General features: G+C 46.4%; 2 protein-coding genes across 3 annotated transcripts in view; one reads left to right on the forward strand and one right to left on the reverse strand.

Annotated features, from left to right (window-relative positions):
• The first annotated feature begins 641 nt into the window (after positions 1 to 641).
• Positions 642 to 3,249, forward strand: LOC146833317 (methylated-DNA--protein-cysteine methyltransferase-like). The gene has a single exon (XM_085601036.1). The coding sequence runs from the start codon at positions 2,237 to 2,239 to the stop codon at positions 2,849 to 2,851; it is 615 nt and encodes a 204-aa protein (XP_085457162.1). The 5' UTR covers positions 642 to 2,236; the 3' UTR covers positions 2,852 to 3,249.
• A 5,120-nt stretch (positions 3,250 to 8,369) lies between these two features.
• HEBP1 (heme binding protein 1) overlaps positions 8,370 to 22,284 on the reverse strand; it is a 43,800-nt gene continuing 29,885 nt past the window's right edge. For both annotated transcript variants that reach the window (XM_085601037.1, XM_085601038.1), the window contains exons 4-5: positions 20,485 to 20,665; positions 8,370 to 10,258 (exon numbers count right to left, since the gene is read on the reverse strand). In XM_085601037.1, the coding sequence (XP_085457163.1) occupies positions 10,084 to 10,258; positions 20,485 to 20,665 (356 nt within the window). In that variant the 3' untranslated portion in view covers positions 8,370 to 10,083. The remainder of the gene's footprint in view (positions 10,259 to 20,484; positions 20,666 to 22,284) is intronic.

Genomic DNA, 22,284 nt, shown 5'->3' on the forward strand with positions numbered 1-22,284 from the left:
GCCTTTGCACTCTTTTAAGACACTTATGTGTTGTATGTTATTGTGGTTGATTTTGCAATTAATGTGATGTTTTTAATATGAATTGTTTATTGTTATGTACTTTTATGGATTGAAAAATATCCGAAATAAAGTCATTATCTATCTATCTAAACCATATATAGACCTCAAACATCAAATTGTTTTTAATATGTTTCTTTTAACCCCTTCCCTGCTCATGACGGAACCGTTCCGTCATGAGCCACGGTTGGCGTGTGCTCATGACGGAACGGTTCCGTCATGACAATCCTGTTGGCGGCCGCTCCGCCTCCGCGGCGCTGTTTCCCCGCCTGTGCGAGGGGACAACAACGCAAATGGGCGGAGTCATGACGGAACCGTTCCGTCATGAGCACAGCTCAACTGTGGCTCATGACGGAGCGGCTCCGTCATGAGCACAGGCCCACCGCGCTGCCCCCCTGCCCCCCCCAGCGCTGCAGCGGAATGTCCGCAGCAGCGATGGGGTTAATAGTGTCGGAGGTTAGGTCCTATATCAGGGTTGTGGTCTGCGGAGTCTTACAAGAGACCCGTTTTTTCCAGCTCTTTTTCACTGATCAACAGTTTAAATAGCACTTACTATTTTTTTTATTTCATTCTTTCATAGCGCTACGCCTTCCAGTGTGTCAGTGCTTTTACATCACATGCACATATTACACTTTGACAATAAGTCATACAAGTGGGTACATCCATGTACAGGATGTTACATAAAACAACGAGGGCTTCAAGGTGTAGGAGTTATACATCGTCTTTACTGGTAGATATTATATGCTGGGTGCATAGCTGGAGGAGCACAAAGTTAGGATTTAAAACTTAACACAGTACTAATAAGACTGTAGACATTTATTAACAAATAAATGTATAAGTATACATTATGTAAATGTATAAGTTGATTGTCAAACTGCTTCATGTCTCTGCCCCTCGTTATTCCATGCCCTTTTTGTTGCCACACTTTGACCCCCCAATGAATGGGTTCCCATAAAGGGAGTAGCCAGAAAATGAAACAACCCCCGACCAATTGAACCGTACCTCAAAACTACATCAAGAAGGCAAAGTGAGCGAACCTGGCCCAACTTAGGAGACTTCCCTTTAACCTTTTTATCTATCTGTCCATATATCCTTTCAAATACTCATCCATCAACTCCTTCACCTTTCCAGCCATCCTTTCACCAGTATATCTATTCATCCAACTAGCCACTTCTCATTTCCATCCACTCACCCCTCCAACCATACATCGTTGCACCCGTTCATTTTTTTTCTGTGTCCTTTGTTTTTCCTTCCATACATACACTTTCACCTATCCTTACAATCTTCCATCCATCCTTCTGTCTATCCATATTTTGTCCCTTTCACTCCATCCATTCCCCCTTCCATCCATTCACACTTTTAAGATTTATTTTCACAGCTCATTTCTTCATTTTACCTTCCTTTTTTTCTATCCATCTCGTCTACATCCTTTTTCTGTCTCATGTTTTTCTCTCAGGAACACGTTTTCTATTTCTTCCCCTCTCTCTGTTACCCCCTATTTAAAATACCATTATTTCAGTTCCCATTTCCCGTAGCTCCTGATATCTTGTGACCCACACCCACGTGTAATGGTATTCGGTAAATATTATTTTATTAGCATTTTTTCTGCAGGCGTAAAAGCCCCACGAATGACTAATTAACCTTTTATGGTCCCGGCGACAGCCCACACCCACCCCCTCCCCTCTTAAGTGAGAGGTTCAGACCACCCCTGGTCCCCATAGTAAACAACTTTCCATTCCAGCCCTGCTCCTCTGCCTCGACATGAATAGGCGAGTAACGGAGTCCCCAGTTGACCCTGTACTGCCGTTTATGGGTGGAGACTATCAGACTACATAAAATGCCATAAAACGCTCGTCCACACCGCCACCTCCCCATACCCCCGGTTTCATTTACCTGCTGCTCTAGATAAGATGCCTGTGAATTGGGGCGTGGTAACTTGTGTCGCTTACTCCAATGGGTTATGTGGGCTGGCTTGTGTGTGTGTTTTTGTTTTTGTGTGTGTATCTCTTTATATGACTCGTGTTTTTCCTGCAGAGCTTGGCACAACCTCCCAGTTGCTGTTGAACCTCGCAGTGGGAACACATCACTCCCTGGAACGCTGTAGCTCCGAAACAGATCCCGCAGAACCGCGCCAGACTGTGTCCAGTGATTACCCGCGCCACGGTCTTTGCTACTAGCGATGGCTACTAAGTTCCCGCCAAAAACCTCGGCTGCGTGCCAGGAGGCGCGCGTGGCCCTCCAGAGCCCGCTGGGCCTGATCCAGCTCTCGGGCTGCGCCGCCGGGGTCCACGAGGTGAAGCTGCAGGCCGACGCCGCGCCCCAGCCGGTGAGGGATGCCAGCCCCTTAGAGTGCCAGGTCCAGGCTGCGCCCGGTGAGGTGCCCGAGCCCCTCAAGCTGTGCGCGGCCTGGCTGGTGGCCTACTTCTCAGACCCCGGGAAGGTTGGCGAGCTCCCGCTGCCCCCATTCCACCACCCAGTCTTCGAGAAGGACTCCTTCACCCGCCAGGTACTGCTGACCCTCTCCAGCCAGGTGAAGTTCGGCGACTCGGTCTCCTACAAGGAGCTTGCTAGCCTGGCAGGCAACGAGAAGGCCGCCCGGGCGGTAGGGGGCGCTATGCGAAGCAACCCTGCACCCCTCCTGATCCCGTGCCACCGCGTGGTCTGCAGAAACGGGGCGCCTGGCGCCTATATGGGCGGAAAGGGAAACCACCTCAAGGAGTGGCTGCTGGGCCGCGAGAGGCTCCTGCGGGCAGAGGTGCCAAGCAACAAAGTGCCAGGCATGCAGCGGGCTTGATACGAAAAGTTCCAACACAAGAAGAGAGAGACCCCATCACTGTGTTCTCGCAGTGGGAGAACCGATCCCAACCACTGCTGCAAAAACTCTAAAACTTGTTGCGCACAATATAGCACCTTCGATTTTCTTATAGCTGCTGTTGTCTTTTGCTTTTGTTCACGTGTTAAATGATGACAAATAGTGCTGTGATGGTATGTGAATGCGGGCATTTGTTATGCCAAGGTGAGAAATACTAGTGAAGCCGTTGTGGACACAAAGAAGCACATTGTTGTTTTATTTGTCTTTTGTGGGCTAGTCAAACCACATCTGGATTCTGCCGAGACACAGGGTGGCAGCCCGTCTGTTTTCGCTTTGATCGAGCTCTGTTAGTTAATAATAAAAAATAAGAATACAAAAAATATTACCTTCAACACATTGTCTTTATTCCACCCCATTTGATTGCTGCTGGTATCCATGCTCTGGTGTTTTTCCGTTCCTGATGCGATTTGCGTAATTGTCCATTCAGGGGATGGGAAGATAGGGCACGTTGCATAGTGACCACACCGTCATCCGCTCCACTCAACACGCAAGCACAGACGTCACCCAAAGATTACACTGACACTTTCATTATGGGTGAAGAACTGCTGCAGGTTTATTTCATACAACACAAGTATGACGATAAGTGGGTTATCTTACGGGCGATCCAGGGCAAGCAGCCCCTCGCTGCTCCGCCCGCCTGGCGAGCCAGCACGCACGGTGGGTCGATGCCCGGCAGTGCGGCACATTTTTTTCCAGATCCTCCTTTGGATCAGTCTCATACTCCCGCCCCTTTTAACGGGGGCGGAGCGTGTTGTGGCACACCCCCGGTTGGTCAGGCCCCCCAACCGCCCGAAGGACTAACGGGGCGCCGTCGCGGTCTTCCCAGAACCACCTTCGGCTCCCGGACCTTGGCTCGGGCACCCTTACTGTGCCTGACAGGGGTACCCTTACTGTACCGCCTGTCGCAGAGGTACCCTTACTGTACCCTTCTGCCTCCAGATCGCCCTGTAACTCCGCCACAGCTCTGGGGAGGCTTCCGTCGCTGCCAGAGCCCCCCTTCCTCCCTTCGCTGTTATGGGTGCCCTGCCCCTGCGAGCTAGCTTTAGTGGGCTAAATTATGGGTCCTGTTCTGTAACCCGTAAATGACAGCATTCATTTGCAACATTACTCAGAAGCCCAGGGCAGACTAACAAAGGATGTCTATTGGCCCCACTGCCGTTCAGCTTAGACGTGAATGGTGTTCCTAACTTTCTTAGCGATGCCACTGCAGATCTTCCTAACGTAATTATGGGAAGATCTAGCACCTACATATGGAGCCAGAACTGAACCATAGCTGAAATACTTCAATCCATCTATTCCCTTCATATCCTAGCACGAAAGGTTTTAATTTCCACTTTGTCTACAAAGGTGATGTATTGATAGCGTCATGGTTCCCGGATTGCTGCTGCTACGAGGATTGCATGATGTAAATGTAAATGTATGTGTCTTGTAAAGCGCACTGCTGCCCTGAGGCGTCCTGGCGCTGTAGACCGCTGGGGACCCCGTCCTGGCTATCCCTGTGAGATGGTACCTCCAGGGTATCTCCAAGGTGAAACCAGGCATCCCCGGCGAATGTGGGGGGCCGTTGTGGAGATGAGGCAAGCTAATGCCCAGAGTTGCCGAGTGTGCTCCTGGTTAGAGTAGGTACCGAGGCGAGAATTATCGAGTCCGTTTTTGACCCTGGTCCACGACTTCATGATTTCTCGGCAGGGCAAAACATCAACGTAACTGCTATATGGACGCCTTTTATCATGACTCCGGATAAAGCCAATATGACTGACTGAGCTGCCGAAGAATACATCTCTCAGCTCGAGGACCCGAATTTGTGAACGTTTCCCAGCTCCCTGGCTCCAAGGAAAGGCTGAGCGAGAAGAGCAACACCTAAATCTGTTTCTCAGGCTGGAAAATATGGCATGGGTAACCAGGCATTGGTGAAATAAGCGCTCATGGACCTGCACTCCTATTAAGATTGTCAATTGGCCAAATTGGGGGCCTTCCTGGCTTAGCAGTGTGTTCCCAACAGCTACAGCACAATAAGCAGGGTGAAGGTAACGTGTGAGTTAACCACTTTCCCTACGTATATAAACACAAGCTGACATCACGAGTATCTAATGAGGGGATGGGCCCTTAAAAACTGTGAGCATCAGACAGTATGGGGGGCGACAGCCTCTGTCCATGTACTCTCCGACGGGCGGCCACTAGAAGGCTGCCCTGCTGAGTGTCCCCCTGCGTGGGATGCGGGCAGCGGCATTCCTCCCAGGGTGTGGGAGGGGGGCTGCTGTATTGTTTGGGAGCTCTCTAGAAAGTATTTTTGGTGAGATTTTTAGTCACTTGCCGAACATACGACGATAGGGTGTGGTGGTGGTTATTTCTGGGATACAGATTACATACAGCATCAGAATATTTGCATTCTTATATACATTATTACATTTTGGGGTGGGGCGGTTCCATTCTAGTCCATTTCTAGAGTCGTACACATTCTATGGAAATGTAAGGATTGTGCTGTCGTTCTAGGGAGATATCAGTCGGAAATTGTATAAACTCTGGGGAGGTTTCTGGGTCATTGCATAATTTCTGGAAAAACGTGTGCTATACATAGAGCAGAGAGCTGGCTCCCTGCCAAGAGACATTTGTTGCCCGGGCATGTCAGTCTCCAGCCATCTTTGATTCCCATCTATACAGGGAAACAGAACCACGGTGGCCATTATGGATTGGGAGCACGCTGTGATACCCACGCCGGGCGCTCCTCTTGCTAGTTACCATTAAAGGGGCAGTCCTAAATCAGCCAGTTTCTGGCTTAACAATTTTACATCATTTACTGTGAAAAAGGTCTGGCACAAGTGTGTGCCACTAACATTACCACCACAGTCTTTGTTTGAAACCATTTCTTACAGTGACCCGTTACTCTTAGTCCTACAGTCTCACATCCTGATCTCTTACTGCTCTGTTCACCAGAGGCGCAACTAGAGCCAAATTTCGGGGGGGGGGCTGAGCAAAAATTTCGGCGGGGGCTGAACTTTAAGCAATAGGCAGAGTGGAGCTGCAGGGGCTCTTAGAAGGGGTGAAACAACAGCGAGGCCTCATTAACATGCAAATGGTCTTTTAAAGACCTGTGAAGTGCTCGGGTGCGGCTGCTTTTTTGCCCGGGAAGGTGTCTCATCCCGGGCTGCCACACACGACGGGGGGGGGGGGGGGGGGGGGGGCTGAAGCCCTTTGAGTCCAATGGGTGTTGCGCGCCTGCTGTTCACAGTACATTGATGCCAAGCGTAAGTCTGGAATGCATGGCAACTTCACCCAGTTCTGGCTTTTGAATCAGATCACTTTAATGCTGTGACTAGACTCATAAAACTACTAGACCCACAAGTCAAAGTATTGCTTGCTTTAAAAAGGAAAAAGTTCGGGCTACCTGTTGGGTAGAACAGTGGCGTCCTAATGCAGAGGTTCCCTTCTGTTTCCTTTTGTGCGCTTAATTGATACCCCCACTTTCCTTCCAATCTATTTTCAGGCTGTCTTGCCCATTTCCACAGCCCCAGAGCAACAAGTTCTATTAATCACACTGGTTAAATACCTATACCCTGGTGTTCAAAATGTAACAGGTACAATACACCGCACCTATTATGAGATTTCCCCATTGCAGTGGACGTGGACTCTGGTGCTTTTCACACAAGTCCCCATGTACTGCCATTTAGTCCGCAAAAATTGCATGTTCGACCTGCTGATATTTACCCGGGGGGGGGGGGGGGGGGGCGTTAATCTGTTCGTAATTGCAACACCTTTGCACGAATGCTGCAGTTTAACACAGTATTCCCAATCGAGGAGTATGCATCTGATGTCCTGTGTCATTTCCTGAATTCTTACTCCTGAATGTCTCCATTCATTTTCCTTTACGCCTGCATGCATCTGAGTGTATGCCTCCAGTCTCGTACTGCCACCCTCATGTTGTGAGGTCATACTCCAGAGACTCCTGTGTGTCCTCGTTTTACCAGGTCGTCTGCTGTGTTCACTCCTGCTCCTCAAGACCATCCACTTTCACTCATTGCTTCATTTCAGAGCTTCCCCTTTAAGATTTGTGGCCTCCCGTTCCCAAGTCCGGCTCTAGTCTTTATTTAGCAGCATGCTCCAGTCTCTGAACATAGCACTCATATATGCCCTCCACCCCAACCATGTCATGGCCTTCTTCAAGAGCGCCTGCCCAGCCCGATAGGGTCTTACACCTCTGCCGAGAGACACCAAGACATACTCCTACACCATCCCTACCGTCCAAGACCTTTGACTCCGAAGTCTAGAAGTGGCCTGTAAGTATGTGCAGCACTCAGAGTGTACTACACTCTGTATGAGGCCTCAAGAGCTGGAGACTACACTATAGTTGTGGCCTCCAGAATACAATGATGGTCCCACTGTGCCAACACCCATCCCAACACTGAACAAGCTGTGGTCTCCAAAACTCAACACTGAGCTTAACAGGGCAGAATGCTGTAATAGAGCTGCAAACAATACCTCAAATGTGGTCCTCAGATTGCCCATGACGCCTCCAGGGCAAGATGCACCACTGCAGAAGTGGGCACTGTAGCTATACAAGTACATTTCAGACTAGGCCTCCCAGACTGTATCAATGTGTCTACTTGTTTTGCAGTGAAGGAAAGACACAGGGAACCATGGGTGAGAGCATAAGTCAGATCATTCACTGTGGTGCAGATAACATGTACGTACTACTTACTGTGTGGGCGGGATGCTCATTCATGCTAGTTTCTGAATTCTAGGCAGATAAGGCCAGTTCTTGGTGGAACTATTGTGCTAAATCCCAGATGTGTAGATTGAGTTACCCCGCTTTATAGTTTCTTCCAAGTTTTAATGGACAATCTTCTGATATCCTGACATGGCCCAATCTGCCCGAGGTAGTTAGGTCCTTTGCGACTTGAGTGGTGCCGTGGTTTCTGACAGCATTGTAGATGATGCCATTGGTCTTGCAGATGATACGGGCATAGCAAAGAAGTCAGAGTTCTTTTTGAGCATTGGGGTGATTGGTCGAACCACCAGGTGTAAGATTAAAACTTTCAGGGTATAATAAGGATACTCACTATAGCTGCCCAAGAGCTTGATTACGTTTAAGAACTCGTATCCTAACCCCAGATTGCACCTTGGGTTTATGATGCCAGCATAAAAAACTAGGTAGATGGCTGTATAAACTGCAAGGCTCACCTAGGATAAGCACAGTGCTGCCCCCTGCATACCAGTCATTGTAAAACCACCCGATTACCCACAATGCACCAGAGAGGTAGCAGTACACAACAGCACCGCTTCCAGAGAAAGAAAGAATATGTTAACTACGTTCCAGACCAATATCCTGTTTTGGTAGTGGCTACCTTATTGGATAAATTAACACATCTATAAACAATTGCTTTCCATGATCATCAACGTTGTGCGTGCAACCAAACCGCAACAGAACAAATTAGTTAGTCGGTAATGTACACTAGTTATTTAGTTCATTTTTTTTCTTCTCAAAATCAGGTTTTACCAAAAAAGAAAAAACACTGGTTCCCTACAAACGTACAGATAAATACAATTGTTTAGAATTATAGAATATGACAATACTCTTGATTTCACTAGTTCACTGATTTGGTCTATAGCACTCAGTCATTTTTACAGCACATTACGGTTTTCCCACGTTAACAAATATTGTAGTTAACTAGTCTTACTAAGCAGCAATTTTCTAGCGCTTTACCTACGCATGTAACAAAAGTAGTCTTGGTCAGCCTTTTTAAACTACATGGAATGAGCATTATTTGCTTTACAGTGGCAACGTTTAAAAGTAACATTAAAGTACCCTATTTTTCTGTAAATTGTAAAAAAAACATCTTTATGCAACATTGTATAAAACACAAGAAAAGCATGAAAGCTCACCAGTAAAGTTAGGAAAATGGTGGTGGATAAAAAACCAGACCCATCACCTCTACAATTACACGGCTCAGGAGTGTGGCACATGGGTACTAGGCTTGTCACCTCTAGGGCTGGGGTGGCTCAGGGCATTGAAGGAGAGAGGCACATTCTGTCGAGGGTGACACTCTAGACAGTCAGCCGCTCACCTTTAAGGATAGATGGGCTCAATGGATTGGCACAGATGCTGTTATCTATAGTGATAAAGTGGCTTGCCCCCTGTAGGGATGGACTGGCACAATTGATCTGTACAGAGTTTGACTTCTAGGACTGAAAAGGCAAAATGATACAGAAACTGTCGCCCCTAGGGCTGAATGGCTCAGCGATTGACACAGGGACCCACAGCCTGTCACCTGCAGTCACGACGGCGGGCAGTTAAGGCAAATGAGTATACAGCCGGTCACCTCTAGAGATGGATGGCACAGGGATACAGAACATGCTGCCTCCACGGACAAATGCACATAGTGGCTTGGCATAGCGATATAAACATTTCACCCTCTAGGGATGAATGGGCAAAGACACACAGGGTCTGGTACTTCTATGAAAGGGTGGATACAGTGGATTGGTTTAGACAAGCAAACCCGTCACGTATTAGACGAGACCAGGTCTGGGCAAGCTCACAGTAATGAATGGACATCAGGGCTGAAATTCCACCACTGTGAGATGTGCTTAAGGCAGTAAACGGATTACTCAACTTTGACCTCTTACCTTGAAACCTGGCCATGAGACCAGCAAAATCAACGTAGTCTGACCTGTGACTGTCATTTTTCCATGAACAAAATTACTGTCCTGATATTTTGACCACTGCGCTTCCTGACAACAGGGCATGGAGCTGTGCCCAGCAGCAGGCAGTGGTGTTCACTTATTGTCCCTGACTGACAGCTGAACACACCATTTGACCTAACTCCAAATTTGGGACCGCTGTGACATTGTGACCTTTGACCCCCAAGCACCTTGTCCAGCAAGTGTTGCTCCCAGCAACTGTAACCTTGTAAATTGACAGACTTCGACCATTTGGACAGTGGTGGAGAGACGCTACAGGTGGCTGGTGACACGGCATCAACATTTGCCTCGTCCCTTTTTACTTAGAGCTGAGCAGACAGTGCCCTTTGCCTCTTATAATTTGCTTCCTTGTAGTATGACAAGGGCCACCATGACCCTGTGAATGATACCATCCATGCTCCCTTTCGACAGGACTGATCCCTTGCTGGGTGGTAATGAAGAGGGTCATGGGAGCGCCTTCAGTCCTTCTTCACCAGCCACACCTCGTTGCGGCGGCCATAGGGCTTCATTGGGGGGTCGTAGCCATTGCAGAGGTAGAAGTCCCGGTGGAAAGTGGCCTCATCGCCCAGGGCAGACATCAGCTTCGCAGCGTGAGCCACGTACTCCGCTTCCTTGGCATAACCGCCAAACTGCCTGTGAGACATTGAGAAGGAGCGTGTTAGAGAGCGTCACCAGCCTAGAGAGACCGTCACCATGAAGGAAGAACATGACAAGCGAGCCTCAAACCAAGCAAGACACAGGGAGCACAACGCACACGTTTAAGGGTGGCAAAGTGGGTGTATTACACAAGACCTAGCAAGATACAGGGAGGGCCACACCTAGGTATAAAGGTGGCCTCATATGCGTCTAAGGGTGGGAACATGAGTTATACACAACTGGAACCAACCTATCAAGTATCAGGGAGGGCATCACAAGCGCCGAAGGGTGGCAATAAGCATGTTATATACAGCCAGTACTAAGGAAATGAGAGCCACGGAGGGTAGCTTATTAAAAGTGGCCATAAAGATGTTTCATACAACTAGTAGAGACTGAGGAAAGGAGTGGGAAGACAACACCATCACAAGGGTAGCAAAGAGTGCAATAAACGAAGACTATCAACGGAGTGAAAGACAGGACAAAGGAGTCAAGATTGTCCAGGGGCAGCAACAAGTGCGTTCTAAACTAGTAACAACAACATCACACAGAGGTAAAATCACCAGGCAGTATCCAATTGCCCCCATATTTAACTTGAGTACACAGGTGGGCCCTTCTTCAGTCCTCCTTACGTTGATCATATGCAGAGGTCCTAAAAGTCCTCCTTACACTAAGGATTTGGTCAGGCAGCCCCTATTAGGTTGAATATAGGGTCAGTCCCTTAACCTTACCTTCGTCTGCTGAGTACACATTGTCAATTCTGCTTCAGGACCTTACACAGTCAAGTCTCTTCTCACATTGAGCCCGTGGTCTGCCCCTCCCCCCTCTTGTGTATTTGATCCGGCCCTTACTGGCCCTTCTTAAACACAAATAACAACCACAAATAGCTTGGCATCAAGAGGGTTCAAATATTAGTCCAAGGGCCAACCACTGATGGTGGGAGCAACTGTGTTCCAACCACTGGCAATATGTCAACAAAATTGGACTGGCCCTTCACCTCTTTAATTGTTAATTAAGAGCATCTGCAATGCAACCCTTCAAGAACTCACAGGAAGTGTATCACCCCAGCTCACACAAGAAATGATGTGATTCGTGAAAAGAGTGTGAAGAATGAGAAGGCACCTCACGTACGCACCACCAGGTAGGTTGCCAGCTGGTACTCGCTGGTATGCCCACGTTTTGTCATCATCGGTTGCCAACTCAAAAAAGAAGAAGATAATGTCCAGTGAAAAGAAGAAAGAGAACAGAGATAGTTTTAACAGAAACACTTTGCTGTCCCCATGAACAAAGAGTGAAAATGAAAAAACCCAGTGATTTGCTAAGAACAGGTCGTTCAGAGCAACAATAAAATTGAGATGCAAACTCACTATAAAGGACAAACTCTTTATTCACAACCAGTGAGTTCACTCAAAGTAAAAGCACTAAATGTCGCTAACCTTTATAAAGAAGGCCAACATGTTTCATTGCCACTAGTCTTTTGGCAATTTCATCAGGGCAAAGGGGTTTTTTTTGCACTCGTTTAACTGGACATCCACTTTACTGTTTTATGGAAGGGCTGTAAAAAGCAGAAAAGAAGACAAATAGAATGACTATTTTCTATTCATACTTCAATAAAAGTTGGACCAACCATTCATCAATGACACCAAACTGCTAGTTCCCATGCATATATTTACCATGTAAAGGCCGAGGACTCTCATACCAGCCTTCACAATACCAATCGGAGTTGCTTTTCTTTTTCCGATTCCTTAGAATGCGCTGCAACTAGCGCGTGTTCAACCTATGGAAAGGGGGTTTTTTCAATTCATCAACACAAGCCCGTTTTGAATTAATTGTAAATCAAAGCGAGGTCACAGGTGTCAGCATAGGGCGAACCTTACCCTACCCATGGCATCCCACTACCTTTAGACCCGGAAGCCACAATCTCACCGTAACCTCTAACGGAGCAATCCTTGTCTCGTCACCGCCTCAACTCGAAATCAATATCCAGCCTCTGATGTAGTCCCGTCTAGCCACACCCCCTCGTCCGCATCACGTATTGCGCGAACGGCATTGTGGACCACTAAGATCTTACAACTCACGTGGCGGCCATCTTGGAACAGTGTGCCACAAAACAGAACAATCTCCACAGAAGCCTTTATGTCGTTGACAAGGACAATTCAATCATATTACTTTAGTGTGCCTCATCACAATCTTTAGTCTAATCATCAAGTGCGCCTATACGTCCACAATAAATGCTAGAGTTCGTAATTTCGCGAGAGGGCCAATTTCGCAACTCTAAATGTGATGCGCTTGTTAGCTCATCACCAGTAAAGCATACTTAAAATCAAAATCTGATGCACTTGTTAAGGGCCACACCACTTCATCAACATCACGTGGTGCCCGGCCAGCATAAAAAGGCTGACAGAGTACATGACACTTTTGGCGGCCATCTTAAAACATTTAAGCCACACTCCAGAAGGGCTCAAAACAACAGACCTTTATATGATTTGCCGAGTCAAAATGCCATCGTTATTTTGATTGTGCCAAAAACAACCTGTGTATTCCTCAGGGACACCAGCATGTATAAAATCAGAGTTAAAGCGGCCCACTTCGGGAAATTACGAAAAAAAGGATCTTGCAACTCTCAGTGCAAAGCTCGTGGAGCTCATCAACAATAAAGCACGGGTATTCAATTACTTATTATTCACTCATCAGTCATGTATTCCCAGATCCCCCATTCCGTGGGTGATTTATAGTTTGGAAAGCCTCATATTTCCAAAATATCAGTTAGTGATATAGGACTAGTCCTAAATGCAGAGTGTGCTAATAACTACTCACTTTATTCCACTCAATGTGGTCATTCAGGCCTGTCACATCCACCTTCTCAGTATAAATCCAACGAGCTTCCCTGGTAGCCAGAATTTTATCTATGGTGTCATTGCTAGCTGTCACTCTCTCCAGGACAACCCATCTTAAAGCTTGCAAGTCATGTTTGGATTCCACAAAATGCTGTACCAAGCGAGTAGTGAGTTTTCCAGCTTTAATGGTACTCAAGTGCTCCTGAATTCGTATCTTTATTTTGCGAGTGGTGAGGCCTATATATTGTAACCCGCATTCACAGGTCAATCTATAGATTACATTGGTCGTGTTGCAATTCGAAAACGAATTCAAATGCCATTTTCTACCACTGGAAAGGTTGACACAGTTTGTTTTTTCTGTTAATTTGCAAACTGAACAGCCCCCACATGGGTAATGTCCAGCAGGCAATGAGGTGTGTCTTTGTTTGACCTGTGGTCGTGTGTGTACTAGCTTGTCCTTAAGATTTGTGGCACGTTTAAATGCAAATCTAGGTTGTGGCATTCTGAAATCTGCAGTTGATAACAGTGACCAATGTTTTCTCATTAATTGCCTGATTTTTGAGGCCAAAGGATCGTAGGTCATGACCACTGTGAGGCAATCATTAGTCTCCCTTCTGTTTCTTTCTAAGAGCGCCTCCCGAGGTGTATTGCGGGCTCTTTTACACGCCTTCTTAATGACAGTTTTGGGATATGCTCTTTGAGTCAATTTATTAGAGAGCTCATCAGCTTGTTGGACAAAGGTTTCAACAGTAGAGCAATTGCGTCGATACCTAAAAAACTGGCCAACTGGCAGGTTATCACGTAAGGCTCTCGGATGGTATGAGTTGTAGTGTAGTAGTGAGTTCCTGTCTGACCCCTTTTGATGTACCATAGTGTTAAGGGCCTTCCCATGCACCATGATGTCGAGATCCAAATATACCGCACATTCCTTGCTGAACGTCCAGGTAAACTTTAAACACGGATCAAGGCTATTAAGCCAGTTCAAGAATTCCAAAAGAGAATCCTGATTCCCTTTCCAAATGCACAACACATCATCGATCTACCTCTTCCAGAGGCATATGTGCCCCTGGAAGGGATTTGATGTGTGATATAGGAAATTTTCTTCAAACTGGCCTACATAAATGCAGGCCAGACTCGGCGCGAAGGTCGCGCCCATAGATGTACCTGATACCTGTAGGTAGAGGTCATCCTTGAAACAAAAGTAGTTCCGTGTCAGGGCAAGCTCGATACATTGGAGCACAAATGATTGGGGCGTGTCATAAAACCAATCTTGCTCCCCCAGGGCCTTCGCTGCTGCCACCAGCGTGGCCTCCTGGGGGATACTGGTGTACAGCGACTCAATGTCGATAGTGAGCAAGAACTGCTGTGATGAATCAAATTCTAAATCACCAAGGATATTCAAGACGTCAGTAGTATCCTGAACATATGATTTTTGTCTCAATACGGATTCTCGCAAAAAGAAATCCGCAAATTGCGACAATGGCTCAAGAATAGAGGCTATTCCCGAGACTATCGGTCGCCCGGGAGGAGGCCGTGTAGCCTTATGCACCTTTGGGAGTATGTAGAAGGCTGGAGTTCTCGGCTTGGTGTTAACTAAAAACTCTGCCTCCTTGCTCGTGATCCAGTTCTTACTTCTAGCATCCGCCACCATTTTTGTGATCACCTCTTGCAATTCAAGGATAGGATCCCTAGGGAGAGGGTGATAATTCTTCCGATCACTTAGTAATCTTAACACCTCCTGGTTGTAATCTGAGGTGTTCATAACCACAATGGCCCCACCTTTATCGGCACTCTTGATCGTAATTTCTGCATTGTTCTGAAGAGTCTTAAGCGCCTCCCAATCTCCACGACTCATGTTATTAAAAGGACGGGCCTTATGATCAGACTGTTCTAGTTTAGAGATTTCCTCCAGCACCTTCTGTTCGAACACCATCACCTCTGGACCCACCGTGGAAACCGGAGGACAGAATTGTGACGGACGTCGGAGATTGGTGGAGAAAAGTGACTGGGGTTCCAATTCTTTACCAGCAAAAAATTTAAGTTTGATCTTTCTCATGGTTGCGTGAAATTCAGTCCTGCACTTAAAAGCATCATGTCTGGGGGTGGGGACGTATCCCAGCCCTTTATTCAGAACACTCAATTCATCCGTAGTCAGTGTGTAATCGGATAAATTCATAACAATGTTATTCATGTGGGCGTCCTGCCCCTGCTGCGTGTTATCCGTGGGGAGAACATAGGCCATTGCTGTCCCTGGTTGTGGAAAGGTCTTGCCCTGCCTCTGCCCCTTTGTCCGCCCCCTCTGTTGCCCCTGTTGGTGTGTCCTAAAATAGAACGGAACAATGCCCCCAAATCCTCGTTGGATTTATACTGAGCGTCAGATCTACCTCCACCCTGATTGGATGGTAGATCTGACGCTCAGTATAAATCCACATGAATAACATTGTTATGAATTTATCCGATTACACACTGACTACGGATGAATTGAGTGTTCTGAATAAAGGGCTGGGATACGTCCCCACCCCCAGACATGATGCTTTTAAGTGCAGGACTGAATTTCACGCAACCATGAGAAAGATCAAACTTAAAAAAATTTTTGCTGGTAAAGAATTGGAACCCCAGTCACTTTTCTCCACCAATCTCCGACGTCCGTCACAATTCTGTCCTCCGGTTTCCACGGTGGGTCCAGAGGTGATGGTGTTCGAACAGAAGGTGCTGGAGGAAATCTCTAAACTAGAACAGTCTGATCATAAGGCCCGTCCTTTTAATAACCTGAGTCGTGGAGATTGGGAGGCGCTTAAGACTCTTCAGAACAATGCAGAAATTACGATCAAGAGTGCCGATAAAGGTGGGGCCATTGTGGTTATGAACACCTCAGATTACAACCAGGAGGTGTTAAGATTACTAAGTGATCGGAAGAATTATCACCCTCTCCCTAGGGATCCTATCCTTGAATTGCAAGAGGTGATCACAAAAATGGTGGCGGATGCTAGAAGTAAGAACTGTATCACGAGCAAGGAGGCAGAGTTTTTAGTTAACACCAAGCCGAGAACTCCAGCCTTCTACATACTCCCAAAGGTGCATAAGGCTACACGGCCTCCTCCCGGGCGACCGATAGTCTCGGGAATAGCCTCTATTCTTGAGCCATTGTCGCAATTTGCGGATTTCTTTTTGCGAGAATCCGTATTGAGACAAAAATCATATGTTCAGGATACTACTGACGTCTTGAATATCCTTGGTGATTTAGAATTTGATTCATCACAGCAGTTCTTGCTCACTATCGACATTGAGTCGCTGTACACCAGTATCCCCCAGGAGGCCACGCTGGTGGCAGCAGCGAAGGCCCTGGGGGAGCAAGATTGGTTTTATGACACGCCCCAATCATTTGTGCTCCAATGTATCGAGCTTGCCCTGACACGGAACTACTTTTGTTTCAAGGATGACCTCTACCTACAGGTATCAGGTACATCTATGGGCGCGACCTTCGCGCCGAGTCTGGCCTGCATTTATGTAGGCCAGTTTGAAGAAAATTTCCTATATCACACATCAAATCCCTTCCAGGGGCACATATGCCTCTGGAAGAGGTATATCGATGATGTGTTGTGCATTTGGAAAGGGAATCAGGATTCTCTTTTGGAATTCTTGAACTGGCTTAATAGCCGTGATCCGTGTTTAAAGTTTACCTGGACGTTCAGCAAGGAATGTGCGGTATATTTGGATCTCGACATCATGGTGCATGGGAAGGCCCTTAACACTATGGTACATCAAAAGGGGTCAGACAGGAACTCACTACTACACTACAACTCATACCATCCGAGAGCCTTACGTGATAACCTGCCAGTTGGCCAGTTTTTTAGGTATCGACGCAATTGCTCTACTGTTGAAACCTTTGTCCAACAAGCTGATGAGCTCTCTAATAAATTGACTCAAAGAGCATATCCCAAAACTGTCATTAAGAAGGCGTGTAAAAGAGCCCGCAATACACCTCGGGAGGCGCTCTTAGAAAGAAACAGAAGGGAGACTAATGATTGCCTCACAGTGGTCATGACCTACGATCCTTTGGCCTAAAAAATCAGGCAATTAATGAGAAAACATTGGTCACTGTTATCAACTGCAGATTTCAGAATGCCACAACCTAGATTTGCATTTAAACGTGCCACAAATCTTAAGGACAAGCTAGTACACACACGACCACAGGTCAAACAAAGACACACCTCATTGCCTGCTGGACATTACCCATGTGGGGGCTGTTCAGTTTGCAAATTAACAGAAAAAACAAACTGTGTCAACCTTTCCAGTGGTAGAAAATGGCATTTGAATTCGTTTTCGAATTGCAACACGACCAATGTAATCTATAGATTGACCTGTGAATGCGGGTTACAATATATAGGCCTCACCACTCGCAAAATAAAGATACGAATTCAGGAGCACTTGAGTACCATTAAAGCTGGAAAACTCACTACTCGCTTGGTACAGCATTTTGTGGAATCCAAACATGACTTGCAAGCTTTAAGATGGGTTGTCCTGGAGAGAGTGACAGCTAGCAATGACACCATAGATAAAATTCTGGCTACCAGGGAAGCTCGTTGGATTTATACTGAGAAGGTGGATGTGACAGGCCTGAATGACCACATTGAGTGGAATAAAGTGAGTAGTTATTAGCACACTCTGCATTTAGGACTAGTCCTATATCACTAACTGATATTTTGGAAATATGAGGCTTTCCAAACTATAAATCACCCACGGAATGGGGATCTGGGAATACATGACTGATGAGTGAATAATAAGTAATTGAATACCCGTGCTTTATTGTTGATGAGCTCCACGAGCTTTGCACTGAGAGTTGCAAGATCCTTTTTTTCGTAATTTCCCGAAGTGGGCCGCTTTAACTCTGATTTTATACATGCTGGTGTCCCTGAGGAATACACAGGTTGTTTTTGGCACAATCAAAATAACGATGGCATTTTGACTCGGCAAATCATATAAAGGTCTGTTGTTTTGAGCCCTTCTGGAGTGTGGCTTAAATGTTTTAAGATGGCCGCCAAAAGTGTCATGTACTCTGTCAGCCTTTTTATGCTGGCCGGGCACCACGTGATGTTGATGAAGTGGTGTGGCCCTTAACAAGTGCATCAGATTTTGATTTTAAGTATGCTTTACTGGTGATGAGCTAACAAGCGCATCACATTTAGAGTTGCGAAATTGGCCCTCTCGCGAAATTACGAACTCTAGCATTTATTGTGGACGTATAGGCGCACTTGATGATTAGACTAAAGATTGTGATGAGGCACACTAAAGTAATATGATTGAATTGTCCTTGTCAACGACATAAAGGCTTCTGTGGAGATTGTTCTGTTTTGTGGCACACTGTTCCAAGATGGCCGCCACGTGAGTTGTAAGATCTTAGTGGTCCACAATGCCGTTCGCGCAATACGTGATGCGGACGAGGGGGTGTGGCTAGACGGGACTACATCAGAGGCTGGATATTGATTTCGAGTTGAGGCGGTGACGAGACAAGGATTGCTCCGTTAGAGGTTACGGTGAGATTGTGGCTTCCGGGTCTAAAGGTAGTGGGATGCCATGGGTAGGGTAAGGTTCGCCCTATGCTGACACCTGTGACCTCGCTTTGATTTACAATTAATTCAAAACGGGCTTGTGTTGATGAATTGAAAAAAACCCCTTTCCATAGGTTGAACACGCGCTAGTTGCAGCGCATTCTAAGGAATCGGAAAAAGAAAAGCAACTCCGATTGGTATTGTGAAGGCTGGTATGAGAGTCCTCGGCCTTTACATGGTAAATATATGCATGGGAACTAGCAGTTTGGTGTCATTGATGAATGGTTGGTCCAACTTTTATTGAAGTATGAATAGAAAATAGTCATTCTATTTGTCTTCTTTTCTGCTTTTTACAGCCCTTCCATAAAACAGTAAAGTGGATGTCCAGTTAAACGAGTGCAAAAAAAACCCCTTTGCCCTGATGAAATTGCCAAAAGACTAGTGGCAATGAAACATGTTGGCCTTCTTTATAAAGGTTAGCGACATTTAGTGCTTTTACTTTGAGTGAACTCACTGGTTGTGAATAAAGAGTTTGTCCTTTATAGTGAGTTTGCATCTCAATTTTATTGTTGCTCTGAACGACCTGTTCTTAGCAAATCACTGGGTTTTTTCATTTTCACTCTTTGTTCATGGGGACAGCAAAGTGTTTCTGTTAAAACTATCTCTGTTCTCTTTCTTCTTTTCACTGGACATTATCTTCTTTTTTGAGTTGGCAACCGATGATGACAAAACGTGGGCATACCAGCGAGTACCAGCTGGCAACCTACCTGGTGGTGCGTACGTGAGGTGCCTTCTCATTCTTCACACTCTTTTCACGAATCACATCATTTCTTGTGTGAGCTGGGGTGATACACTTCCTGTGAGTTCTTGAAGGGTTGCATTGCAGATGCTCTTAATTAACAATTAAAGAGGTGAAGGGCCAGTCCAATTTTGTTGACATATTGCCAGTGGTTGGAACACAGTTGCTCCCACCATCAGTGGTTGGCCCTTGGACTAATATTTGAACCCTCTTGATGCCAAGCTATTTGTGGTTGTTATTAGACTTTGAGTGGAGGGCAGCTTGGCATTCTTCCCTCTAAAGCTCCAATTTGAAATGGCCTTCTTAAACACAGTCAGGACCGCTTGAGTTTGAGTACATGGTCACATTTGCATTGGGCACATAGTATGGCTCATCCGCTCCCATGAATAGTATCCAGTCCACATACTGTTGTGTAAACAGCCTGGCTTCCCTACAATATAGCATGCTGAGACCACTGTTAGGTCCTCATGTTCTTGCTTGCATTCAACATATGGTCAGAACCCCTCACTCAGTTTCCTTGCGTTGAGTAGACTGTCGGGCCCTCCTTCGCGTTACGTTGAGGACAGTGTCAGGCCCTCCTGCTGTCCCCTATGCAGTATATCTGGTCAGATCCCGCCACACCCACAGAGTATACAGTTGGGACCCTGGTGTTCCACTTCCACTGAAGACCCCGACCAGTCCTTCCTAGTCCTCTGTACTATGAGCACGTGGAAAGAACCTCGTCTACATGTAGAGTGTATGGTCAGACCATGCACTCACTATATTGAGCATATAGTCATCTCGCCCACTTGTGCTTACATTATTTTATATAGCAAGGCTCTCCTGCTTATGTGGAGTACAGTCAGTCCCTCCCATTGCTGCTTACAGTGACTACAGAGTCAAGCCCCCAACTCATTACACGGAGTACATGGTCAGTCCCTCAACCTTCTCTTTACAGTGACTAGGGTCCGGTCCCCCACTGAAGAGGACGTGGAGTACAAGATCAGACCCCCACTCCTCCCTACGATAAGTACAAGATTAATCCTTACCACTCCTACTTACATGGAGTATACGGTCAGTCCCTCGCGCTCCTCTATCCGTATGGTCTCCTCAGTAGGGTTTGGCGGATTGGCTTGGTACTGGCTGGGTATGCGCAAGAGAACCTTCACCCGTGGCTGCAGGCTTCCGTCCTCCTGTGGATAAGCAGTGATGGAGACAGGCGCAGTCATACCCATCCCCAGACCTGCAGGTAAGAGACAAGAGAGTAAAGGATAAACTAAGCGAGCAGGGGCAGAAGTCTTATCCGCTTGGAAATAATGGTAGAGTCTTCTCAACACATTGGTGGACTAATTCACTGAAAACATTGATAAAGCAGTCTCTAGGGGCTTCTCAAACCACCATCTACATATGCCTTTGACCTCATAGCCACTTCTAGAGGAACCCGAATGGCGTTATATCCATGTCACAGTGCACTATTCACAACCTGTGTCTCTGGTTCTGATGGAACTGGCCACAACTCAATGCAAAGACAAACAGATAACAGTGCAATGAACTTGACGCGAGGTTTATTTATGGATTGCTACAAAGCCAAGTCAAACGCTGCACAACACCAAATATGTGTGTACCACAAAACCTATTAGGGCAAGCGAGTAAGTGCCTTTAGTGCCTGCTGTTGTGGAGAGAAAGATCCTCACCACCTCCCATGCTACAACAAACTACCAATGCCTAGAGGATGTAGTCAACACTAGGAGGTGGCGAAGTAAGGAAGTTGTCCGCAAAAATCGCCGGGCCTTCTTAGCTATGTGATCAGCCTAGGTGAGGACGGCCTGCCACTCCTCCTCCTCCTCCTCTTCTTCACCTGTCATGTCGATGGGTAGCCCTACCCCAACTCTCCTGTAGCAAGCCACAAAATGCAAGAGGCTACCACCTATGCTTTGCATTAAAGAGGGGTTTCAGGGGGCCTCCACTCATGGGTCACTCAAGCCAAAAAGCTTTTAAAAGTAGGCATAGGGTAAACAACTGGGCCCTGCTGCACTAATCTCAAACCTTAAACTCAGCGCGGGGGATTAGCACGCACCTCAAGGAATGAGAGTGACCACTGACTGGAAAGAAAGACTAGCTGGCACAGAACAAACCACACACCCAGAGGACAGAATATGCCAAACAGTGTGACAAGAACCAACACTTTCTCCATACCTCCCCACCTACAAAAACACTCGAGACACCAACCTCCCCACTTCTTTCAAACAAAAGCAGCCTTCTGTATTAAACTGAATAAAAATTGTGCATTATCTTTGCCGGCCTGCCAATAACAGAAGACAGGATAGATACATATTTCAATGAATGCCACCAAAAAACAATTTCTAAACAGCCTATAGACCGAAATGGCCACCAAAATAAAATGTCATGTATTGATCTACCCTTTTGAGTTACCCTACCTCTTGTGGTGCCCCAGCAAACAGTCCCAGATTAAGAGAAAGGCAGAAAAAAAGGAGGAAGAAAGAAAATGAAAGAGAAATACAACATTTTCAGATCTCTGTTTAATGGAAAGCGTTCAGTCCAAAATTTCTTGTAGATGGTAAACTGACATCCCGCACCCATTTTGTACCTTTTAGCATGCATCGTGGGTTTTTTCCTGCACCGTTTCCTCCAGTCTCAAGGCCGAAGGAAACAAATGCCAAGAAGGCACCGCTATGGAGCAATGAAACTAAATAGAATTTGATAGCCACAACAAAATAGAAGCAATCATAAGACCGTAATAACATTTCATGGCAAGACCAGTGGCTATCATAATGCATGCAATCTTTTTATTGTGGCTCCCTGGATATCAGGTCCCTCCAACTAGCCCATTCAAAATGTCGA

This window comes from Triturus cristatus, chromosome 4_2 (genome assembly GCF_964204655.1).
Source record: "Triturus cristatus chromosome 4_2, aTriCri1.1, whole genome shotgun sequence".
Taxonomy (NCBI): Eukaryota; Metazoa; Chordata; class Amphibia; order Caudata; family Salamandridae; genus Triturus; species Triturus cristatus.

Coding starts and splice junctions, on each gene's coding strand:
- LOC146833317 (XM_085601036.1), top strand. CDS start 2,237: ATGGCTACTAAGTTCCCGCCAAAAACCTCGGCTGCGTGCCAGGAGGCG.